General features: G+C 44.0%; 2 protein-coding genes across 2 annotated transcripts in view; one reads left to right on the top strand and one right to left on the bottom strand.

The window, feature by feature from the left end:
- Window positions 1-2,067, top strand: part of ARG2 (arginase 2) — an 11,535-nt gene extending 9,468 nt beyond the window's left edge. Inside the window, exons 4-6 of the mRNA XM_025201352.1 lie at window positions 134-245; window positions 684-820; window positions 1,804-2,067. Coding sequence (XP_025057137.1) covers window positions 134-245; window positions 684-820; window positions 1,804-2,009 — 455 coding nt within the window. The 3' untranslated portion in view covers window positions 2,010-2,067. The remainder of the gene's footprint in view (window positions 1-133; window positions 246-683; window positions 821-1,803) is intronic.
- An 11-nt stretch (window positions 2,068-2,078) lies between these two features.
- The window catches only part of VTI1B (vesicle transport through interaction with t-SNAREs 1B), a 24,803-nt gene continuing 15,632 nt past the window's right edge, over window positions 2,079-11,249 (bottom strand). The window contains exons 5-6 of the mRNA XM_006021397.3: window positions 7,249-7,310; window positions 2,079-2,623 (exon numbers count right to left, since the gene is read on the bottom strand). Of these exons, the coding sequence (XP_006021459.1) occupies window positions 2,527-2,623; window positions 7,249-7,310 (159 nt within the window). The 3' untranslated portion in view covers window positions 2,079-2,526. The remainder of the gene's footprint in view (window positions 2,624-7,248; window positions 7,311-11,249) is intronic.

Genomic DNA, 11,249 nt, shown 5'->3' on the forward strand with positions numbered 1-11,249 from the left:
TCCTGAATAGTAAGTGCCAAGACATTTATGGGCTGGTGGGCTGTTTTTTCTCAAGTCTTAAAATTGCACATTCCCATTGGACAAAGCTACATCAATGATGTGGGCTATTGCCAAGATTAAATATAATTTATTTTTAACAGCTATATTTTGAAGAACTATGACATCCAATATTTCTCAATGAGAGATATTGATCACCTTGGAATCCAGAAAGTTATGGAAAGAACATTTGAACACCTGATGGGCAGGTAACTGTATAATTATGTCAGATCAGACAAACTCCTTAATAACCAGTTAGCACATTAGGGAATCTCTAATCGACACAAATTTAAATTACTCTAACTGCTAGTCATTTGAGCTTCAGCATTTGCTTCTCTGGAAAGTTATTTCAATAGAAGGAAAAATAAATTATCACTGGTGAAATGTAGTTAACAATCCTGTCAACAGAATACACACACAACCTGGGTAGCAGCTACGTAAACTTCCAGTGTCACTCTCTAGTAAAAGTTCTTTTAAAAAACAAAACAGAAGCATTTAACATGGTCTGGTATATTGTGAATTAAAGGTGACATGGCTACAAAGAACAGTGGTAAGTAATTACGTAGCAAAAAAACAAAAAAAAGCCAAACCACAAGACAGGCTATGATTCTTTTCCCCCTCCCTTTCCCTGCTTTTCTCCCTACCAGGAGACAAAGACCAATTCACCTCAGCTTTGACATTGATGCTTTTGATCCTTCACTGGCTCCAGCAACAGGAACCCCTGTTTTAGGTGGATTAACATATCGGGAAGGCATGTATATTGCAGAGGAAATACACAATACAGGTAGGAAGAAATCTTCTGCCTTTAGCTTGATTAAGCCCAGCTGTCAAAGAAGCTACCTAGACAGTACTTGGTTGTAGCTTTATAGTAAGAAGTCTGTTTCTGACACTTCTAAGGAGTTTGTATTAGAAGTTCAGATACAGATTTTGTTTTAATTCTGTATTGATACTATGGGGTCAAACTATAAGTAACCTCAGTATGTTTGGTACTCTTTAACAAAACTAGGTCATAGGCTTACATAAGTAGATGAGCTAGCAGAGAGCTTAGTAAAAAAGTAGAACTGGCTATGTACTGCCAAATACAGAACTACTATTGCTAATCCCAAAGTGTGGCCTACTGCAGTAGAAAGTTGTCCTAGGCTGGCCAGAAGAAGCTAGACAAAGTCTCCTTTTCATTATAAAGTTTGGGTTTCTATGAATTTTAATAATTTTATTAGAAGCATTACTGTCTTCCTGAGCCTGCAGATACACACAGTAACACTCTCTATTCACAGCATTGAGCATCATCATAGTAACAAGTTGCAATAACAAATAACCATAGTAACAGTTGCAGGGGTAGAACCTTTAGTGTGGGGTAGGACTATAAGCCTGTATGCCTATACCATCATCTAGGTCTCCAGCAGTGGTCTGTAGTCCAAGTGATTGGGATATTACTGATCCTTGGGAAAGTTTTAGGTATAGCACAGTTGCTATGCAGGATGTATTAACGATACTGTTGAATAGTAATAAAACCACTGGAAGGAGGGAGCCTGGCGGGGTGGGGGGCGTACCAAGATGCTAGAAGCGCAAACAAATGGCGCTGCCGAACTGCACTGTAGTAAATCTCCTAGTATTTGAAATGAACTTTAGTTTTTCCCAAGGTGTTACCCTGGCCCTCATACTTTGAATTCTTGTAGCATTAACAGGCTGCCGCAAGTCAGGAAGAATCTCTTGTTGGGACTTTTCTGTTGTGTTGTTTAACTATGGTCATTTCTGCTTTGCCCTCAGGAATGCTTTCAGCAATTGACCTGGTAGAAGTAAACCCACTGCTTGGAGCCTCTCAGGAGGAAGTGAAGGCTACAGCCAGTCTTGCAGTAGATGTGATTGCAACATGCTTTGGGCAAACAAGGGAAGGGGCACATACTGTTTTTGATGAACTCCCAACACCTAGTTCACCAGATGAATCAGAAAGTGAAGAGCAAGTGAGGATTTAAGACTTCAAGTGTTGAACATTTCTGAGCTATACAAAGCCACTTGTGCAGCTTGAGCAAGACTGACTCCTGAGCTCTACCAAGCCACTTGTGCAGCTTGAGCAAGACTGACTGTATCAGACATTTGGAGAGTGGAATACTTCTAGGTTAAAAAAAACAACTAGTTTTTCCAGCTGATCAATAACTGCTGTATTATGTACTGAATTTTAATTCATTTAGACATTATGTAAATTGAATGTGTAATAAAACATTTATTACCTTGTTATTATTCTTATCATGACTTCAATCAGTGTCTCTGCATTTTCTCTTTTACCGTCACTTGGTGCCTGCCTAGAGTTAGTAGAGTTTCATTTTGTGTGTGCTGTTGAACCTGACAGTTCAGTCACAGGACCCTTCACTAGGAAGAGCTGTCTCATCCACTTTTCTGGAGCTACTGCCTTCCAATAACTCAGCTACAATGTCCACATATGATGCTTGATGGACAGTAATGAAAACCAGTCTCAGTTTCTGCCGTGAAAGCTCAGCTTTTCCGGAAGAACTTGTAGTAGACCACACCTCCCAAGACGGCTAGTTCCAGGATGATGATAACAGAGAGCAGCAACTTGTTTGTAGTTACTCTAGAGGGGGGGAGAAAGGGAGCTTAGGATCAAGACAGCTAAAACCATATCTGCATCACAGCCGATAAGTTACTTACTGGGTCACCACTTAACTGCTTTGAGGTTAGCACAAGACTGTCTTCCTGAAAACTTGCCTTCCTGAAAAGTATCACTACTGAAACTTAAGCAGCACATCACGTGACTTTCCTTTGATTTCCACCACTACCTTTTCAGTAAACAGAAGCCCACTTTGTAACTCATTGAAAAGTCTACATACAATCTAAATCTTGCCATTAGAGCAGTTACACTGAACCCATCCGGAAAAAGGAACTAGGGCAATGGTTCCAAAGCTTTGTGGGTGGGTCCATGAGCAACAAAATATTAAGTAATGCAGCAAATTTTGCTCTTTCCCACCAGCCTGAATTTTTATTTTTGTGTATCCGTGAGAAACATGTTTCCAGCAATACACAGACTGGAAATCAAACTAGTGGGCAGCTTTGATTTAGTACCACGTTAAAAGTTGTCTTGGATAGAATAAGCCAACTCCTTCCCCCCTTTTCCCCCCCAACCTTGTTTAAAAGTCAATACCTCTCCAGACTAGTAAACAAAACCCATGATCGTTTGGACCTTTAAAAATTTTGGTAAAATTTTAGCTAAGAAAAAATTAAAACAAAATGAAAGTAGTGTTCTGAAGACCCTTGTCAGAACTATTCCTAGGAAACAGCACCGAGTGTACAGATGGTTAGTTTTGATTAAGTTAATTTGGATTCTCCTTAAGCAAACAGGCATCACATGTGAGAAAGGTAATAATATACAAGAACCACGTACACCCTTTTGACAGTTCAATGTGCAGAAGTAGTTAAAATCCAGTGTTTAAGCAAAAACAGTGGAGAGGAGAATGACATTCTACAAACATATGGTATCTTCTCCCATGAGGAGTGTTCATATCTGGTTACCCTACTTCAAGGACAGAGGTCCAAAACAGCTTAATGAAAAAGTGGAGCAAAGGTATTTTATGGATAACATTAAAAGGTTTTAAGATTACATGAGAACCATAGGAGTAGTACCTATTTGCTTTGAAGAAGTTAATTAAAATAAAACAAAAATGTAAATAAAAAAAATAGAAATAACTGCTATAATGCATAAACCACCCATAGAATGTATTTTCATAGAAGTTAGAGGCAAACACAGCCAGAAAGAGAGTTAACAACCAAGGGTTTAATCATCCCTAGTATATCTAAAGATGATAATTGTTAAGTGATAGCAACCTTTATACCTCTGATTATTAGCAGACTGCTGACAAAATGGGAACTAGGAAGAAAGTTTCCCTCACATTCCTTTGGTCTAAACAGCCTGCAACAAGCACTGGTCACTATCAAACAAGTGAACAGAATAAATGTCTCCTTGGTCTGATTAACTATTTCATGTTCCTGTGGTCTCAACTCAGTTTATAGCATGTGCAATCACATACATCATTTGCAGTTAGTGCAACAACATGACAGTGCAATACCAACTAGCAGTTGTGCACTGGAGAGTTTAGGATAGCAGGGAATCGTTAATTTGTATACTACCATTTCTACTCAAACAAGATGAGGTGCCCCCCCCATCAACATAGGGAAAAGAGCCCTTTGCCTTATAGTTGTATACAAGGAAACCTCATTAAATACATTGTTTATCTTTGAACTACTGCTAAAAGCAGTGTGTGCTCAGTAGTGGAAACCAACTATGAAGTTGATTAAATGCAGCCAACACTAAGCATAACTATAAAGCATATGCCCCATACTGGGCAAACACTGATGGGAGCCTATCATAAGGAGAACTTAGTGCAGGCTATCTGAATAAGAATCACGATACTGTCCATTGCATGCAGTCCCCTCCTCAGCACTAACGCTTTTTCAAGAAATGGTGAGCCACAACACTGCATACATTTAGACTTCCTCTTCACTCCCACAGCTGAGCTGCACCTTTCACAGATTCATAAAAGTTTAGGGCTGGGAAGGACCTCGCAAGATCAGCAGGTCCAGCTCCCCTGCTCTGGGCATGAAAAACTGCTGGGGTCAAATAACCCTAGCAAGGTGTGCATCCAGTCCCCTTTTGAAGATCTCCAGTTTCTTCCCCATTTCCAGTGATTCCTGTTTCACAGCCTTAAATGTCTGGCAAACACCACAAAATTGGGCCCCAAACAGTTCACCCAGAATCCTTCTCCTGCCCCCTCTCTCAGCCTACTGCATATGATTAGTGTGACACCACCCTCCATAAAATGGAGCTAGACCAGGTTGCCCTACACCTCATCTGCATATGCAGTTTTGGAGGATCCCAGGACTTGTAACAAGAAGACCTGGATCCAGTCATGAATGGGAAGGCTAATTCGCACATAGATCCTGTGTGGGACAGGTCCAGATGCCCTCTGGAAACTGGCTAATATGGTCCCAATTTTCAAGAAGGGGAGGAAGGAGGACCCAAGTAACTATAGGCCTGTAAGCCTCACCTCAGGGCTCGGGAAGATCTTGGAGAGAATCATCAAGGAGCACATCTGCAGGGGAGATCATGCTCAGGGGCAATCAGCATGGGTTCATCAAAGGCAGGTCCTGCCAGACCAACCTAATTGCCTTTTACGACAAAGTAACTAAATCCTTGGATGATGGTGTCACTGTGGACATAGTCTTTCTAGACTTTAAAAAGGCCTTTGACACTGTCTCTCACCCCATCCTCATCAATAAATTAAGCGACTGCAGCACTGATGCCTGCACAGTTGGATGGGTAAAAAATTGGCTGATGGGGCGCACCCAGAGAGTAGTGGTGGACGGGTTGTACTCAACCTGGCAAGATGTGAGCAGTGGGGTACCCCAGGGCACAGTCCTTGGGCCTGCACTGTTTAACATCATCAGCGACTTAGATGAGGGGGTGGAAAGCACGCTGTCGGAATTTGCTGATGACACTAAGATGTGGGGCAAGGTGGACACACTTGAAGGGAGAGAGAGGCTGCAACTAGATTTAGACAGACTGCAAAAGTGGGCAAATAAGAATAGGATGGGGTTCAACGTAGACAAATGCAGGGTGCTGCACCTTGGGAGAAGGAATCCACAGCATATATAACAGGCTGGGGAGTTCCCTTCTTGAAAGCACAGAGGCGGAAAGGGATCTTGGAGTCATTATGGACTCCAAGATGAACATGAGCCGCCAATGCCAGACCGCAGCCAGCAAGCCCGGCCATACATTGTCATGCTTCCAGGACAGGCCCTGTGAGGAAAGACTGAAGGACCTGAACCTGTTCAGCCTCAGCAAGAGGAGGCTGAAGGGGGACCTGGTGGCTGCCTACAAGCTCATCAGGGGGGATCAACAGCAAATAGGCAGAGCCCTTTTCTCCCCAGCACCACCTGGGGTGATGAGGAACAATGGTAATAAGCCAATGGAGAATAGGTTTAGGTTAGAGATCAGAAGGCAATATTTTACAGTTAGAGTGGCCAAAATCTGGAACCAGCTTCCCAGGGAAGTGGTCCTTGCCCCTACCTTGGGAAAATTCAAGAGAAGGTTGGATGATCACCTGTTTGGGGTCTCGTGAACCCAGCATTCATTCCTGCCTGTAGCAGGGGGTCAGGCTAGATGATCTGTTCAGGTCCCTCCTGACCCTAGCTACTGTGAAACTTATGAAAAAGGGGGTATCTGAAGTACATACACATCCTGAGCAATGCTGAGCTGTGGCATCACCATGGCTTGAAATGCTGTTGACTCTGCTGGGACCCAGCCCAATGAATAATATGATAAATCATGAGCCTTTTGGCTTTGGACTCTCATCATGCCTAGTTTGCAAGGAACAACTGCTTAAAAAGTCTTTATGTGCTAAAGCTTGCAGCAATTTCATAGAAGGTAAAATACAGCAGTTTTGGATGAGCTAAAATCTATGGGTACCTACAGTAATTTGGCTATATGCAAATTACTACAGGTATTTTTATTTCAAGGTTAGCATTTTCAAGTTTCCCCCTCATTTCCATGTGCTCAAGGAGAGCAGGGTCTGACAGTAAGGGGTTGGGGGAAAGGGCTGCAGGGAAAAGAAGCTGGGGGGGGCCAGAAGGGGAAGGGCAAAGGGGTTACCTGACTCCCCAGATTTCAGTTTTCCCTGCCATAGCAGTGGGAAGGGGATAAATTCAAGGCCAACCTCCAATAAATAGGTTCTATACTGGGAAAATTATATGGAAAATTTATAAATTTGATATATAGAATCTAAATTATTCAGGGGTTCTCTTATATTTGAGTAAATATGGTACTATATTACTCTATGAGCACTCACTGAATAAGATTCTACAGCACTTGCAGAGAAGAAAGAGTGCAAGTCCATTTTATTCAGGAAAAAATGAATATGTTATATGTTTTTCTCCTAAATCCCTCCAGTTTCAGCTAAATAAAGACTACCATGTTACTGTCCAAAATTGATGTGCAACACTACTCTCTGTTATAAAACTAATTCTGTGTTCTATTAGAGATGGTTGTTTTCAGCTACTGGGTGAAACAATTCATGCACCAGTCTTCTGGCTGCATCTTTCTTTGAGATTTTAAAATAAAGAGCAAACCTGTCCAGGACTGATTATTAGAAAATAGTACTGCTCTATTTTTTTATTTTTTTTTTAAAGTTCAGTCATGCTACTCACCTTCTGGACATGGAACGAAGGATCTTACGACTCTTGCTTAAGTTCTCATTTGTGTTCACCAACTAAGAAAAAACAAAAACAATACAAACCCACAAGTTACTTTCCATTTAGTCTGAATTATGTAGTACAGAGCCAAATGTTGTTCTGTTCCATCAAAGTGTGCCACTGAGATCACAATGAATAAGCAAGAAAAGATCTGGGTTCAAAGGAATTCAAAAAATCTTGATGTCCAGAAACAGTTCATTCTTGCTCGATCACTCAAGACTTGAGAAACAGATGAGTTACCTAAAAAACTGTATGTCAACATTCCCTTTTCTCAAGGTGTATGCTGCTGGGAGTGATTACCTGAAAACAAGATTATCACAACTGGAGTCAGTGATGAGACAAACTCATGCTAAGCTTGGACCTACTCACAAAAATTAAAATACAGAATAATAATGCTAACTGCATAATGCAAGAGGATGCGAGTTCATGACTAGGCCATCTAAGAAAGAATAATGAAGTCTCTCTTCCAACTTATCTTGTTATATTCAGGATGATTTCAGGCAGACTCTTAGTTGTCTGGTATGTAATCATATGAAATGTCTATCTTTGATTAATTAGTATGGTAAATATTTCTTTTGCGACTAACTCGTGTTTATGTGCAGGAAGAGACATTCTCCATATGTAATAGATGTCTCCTCCTGATTTAGTATGTTTTTTCCTGGCTGTTAATCAGTTTCTTGATATGTTTCAAACTTGATAACCTCTTGTTACTGAAGAAGGTAACTCATTCAAATTAGAAATTTCTGATAACCAGTAAGGAGCAGGTTTTTCCTGTCAATTACTGCTTGGGACTCTCTTGATTTACACAACTAAAAGAACACTTTGAAGATGCTAAACTAAGCGTATAAAAAGGCAGTAAAACAGCAAACAGCGTGTGCGCTTCAAGAGTGAGAAATCTCTCCGACACTAGCTGCTGATGTGCCCGACTTACTCGAGAAGTTGAAGAGAAACAGACCGCCTCTTCGTTGCCTGTTTGGTGAGAAATCATCACCTTTTAGCTAATTACTGGACTCTGGTTTGGTTTGGGCTCACCTGACTTGATTTTAAATACTTGTAGTACATAAAGCCTTTCTGTCACTCATTGAACAAGGTGTCGTGTCAATCCCTGGGCTAGTCTGGAATCCTAGGTTTTTATTTGCTAACAGTCAGCTACCTTCTCCTTGTAACAGAGTAAAGACAAAGTTGCTCTTCAAAATATTTTTATTTTCATAAATTCTAATATTATAAAAGCCTAAGTCTGTCTGTCCGTAATGCTTTATTTGCACTCCGACTGGCTGACGGAAACAGCCAGTCAGAGTGCTCCAAGCATGGGGGAGTGCCACCATGTTTCCGAAGCCACGCCAAGGACCGGACAGAGGGTGGGGGAGCTACTGGCCTCAACTCCCCCACCCCGCTCCCTGCAAGAGGCAGAACAGCAGTAGCATGGGGCGTTAGGTGGCGGCACTCCATCCCAGCCTCCACCCCCGCCAGTCATTCTTGACGGGCAAAATCGGCTAGTTGTCTTATAATTTCTATTTGGAACAAAGATTAAAATAATCAGTGCCTGAAACCCACTGAACTGTTTCAAAGCATTGATGAACAGTAATTTAACAAGGTACTTGACAGAGCTTACTCTTTCTTCCAGACCATTAGGGATAAAGGAGCATATCAGCAATATCTGTTGAGGACACTATATTGGAATATCTGATCACAAGTGAAGCAACAGAAAGGGGTGAGAAATTAAATGCAGCTTTCATGAGTTAATTCAGAAAAGGCCAGATACATCTGTAGGATATTATCTAAAGGATACTTAATAGAAATGAGAAACCTGGGAGGAAACAATGCTAAATTATCTCACTTGTAGCAGATAAGAGGCACAGGCCTACTGGGAGTGCACATCCCCCTTCCCCTCTACCCCAGCTTGTGTCTCACCCCCTGACACCTCCATTTCCATTTTCACTGACTGGCTTTCTTGCTTGCACTGTATGCCAGCCTCTAGCTTCTTTACTATTCCTTCCATCCAGGAAGAGCACACACACATACCAACTAGATGCTTCCTCAGCCTGACAAAGGATTTTAAACCCGAAAGCTCGTGCCTCACAGGCGGCATCCCAGGCAGCTAAGCTGAGCTCACCTGGAGCTTCAACTCCACTGCAACTAGCAAGCCTCAGGCCTATCAAAGACATGATGGGTCTGGGCTTTCCCCAGCCAGGACTGTACATGCGTGTGGTGGCTGGAGGTTATGGCACCTCCTACCTGCCTTTCACAGGGAGATCCTTAGTCCTGGCATTTCCTGGGGCTGCCACACCACTGGCAGTCCCACCAGGTTTCCCAACCCTGGCAGGGTGCAGTTTTAGTGGTCATGCCTAGGGCCTGGGGCCTTCTCCTTCCCCCACAGCCCCAGCCCATAACTCAAAGTTCATCCTGGCACAGGAGCTCAGCAGGGATATGTTCTTCCCCTGCTGGCTGGTGATGCAGTGAGTGCCGTCTCCAGTTCGGAGAGCAGGGCATTAAATATTTTAAAAAGGAAATAGGTGCGGACAGAGTGACGAGGGTGGCACTCACTCCATCTGCAGGTGGAGCTTGCAGAACCCCAGCAGTGGGAGGTTCACCTTCCAGAACACCAGCTGCTCCACCAAACCAGATCAAAGCAGGTGCGGTGGCATGTCACAATGTCCCCAGCAATGCCGAACACTGGTCAGCGGACAGGACACGTGTTCTCGGGCAACCGTGGCCAGATCCTGCCACATCTGGCTGCAGGCCACCCATTAGGCCAAGGGGTCGCAGTCCAGTAGCTCCACATCCTTGGCAAGATAGGTAGCCACTGAAGCCTCGGCGCTACCTGCCCAAGGCTGGGGTCTGGTGTGTTTGGACCCCAACATTGAAGCCATGTCCTTGGTCCACACTGGCAGCAGCTGGCGTGGAGGCGACTGGTCACCTCTGCCCTTCTGCCTCCCTGACTCTGTTCACCAGCACCTCCGTCCAGTGATCAAGGGTTTTGGTGCCGCCAGTGCACATGCTCCCCTTTACCCTTGGGTCGCACATGCTCACCAGCATGTGGACTGTACTGGACCACAATGGATCCTGGACCACAACGGATTCAGCTGTTTCCTGACGCCCTCCTTCAGCCATCTCACCAGTGCCTGCACATCTAATGACAGCTGCTTGCCCCAAGCAGGAACACTGATCCCTTGGAACATCTCCATTTGGTTCTTAAGTTCCCTCACTACAGGGATCACCTGGCTAAAGTGGACATCGCCAATACTGAGGGTCTCGGTGGCCTTGAGGAACAGCTTGAGGATTACCAAGATCTGGGAGATGGTATCCCACTCCACTTTGTTAAGGGGAGCATTGACCCCAATCTTCCCAAGCAAGGCCATCTCATGGATGGCCTTTTGTTGCTCCACCAGCCTTTGCAGCATCAAGTATGTGGAGTTCCACCGAGTCTCCACATCCTGCATGATTTTGGCCTGCAGGATGCTCAGCTCTGCCTGTTTCTCCTGCAGCATCTTGCCCCCCTTGATGCTGCCATGGAAGTAGCCTACCACCCTCCTGCATTTTGAAATCAGCTGGGTGGTAGTGATGGGCCCATCACTGGCAGCCCTGTCCCCCTCCAAGGCTTCCCTATGAGGTGCAGCTTGTGTGCCACACAGTGGATGCCAACATATTAGCCTCATTGTCGGTGACCACAAACCCACAAGTGAGCTCACCAGCCCAATGAGCCACCCCTGCACCATGCAGTTCATGGCCATCATGATCTCCCTTGCCTTGTTGGACTCATCCATCACCTCAGCTTGAAGGAGTGCCTACCGACAGCCTGACTGATCGCACCAGTGCCCTGTGAGGGAGAGGTAGGCATGATATCCACCCTGGCTGCTCCAGATGTCTGAGGTGAAGTGCAAGGTTACCTGCAGCCCTGCCTTGCACAGCTCCTCCCTCAAGTACTCCCTGCATGCCTCATGCAGGGAGGCCACCAC

This window comes from Alligator sinensis, unplaced genomic scaffold (assembly GCF_000455745.1).
Source record: "Alligator sinensis unplaced genomic scaffold, ASM45574v1 scaffold768_5, whole genome shotgun sequence".
Taxonomy (NCBI): domain Eukaryota; kingdom Metazoa; phylum Chordata; order Crocodylia; family Alligatoridae; genus Alligator; species Alligator sinensis.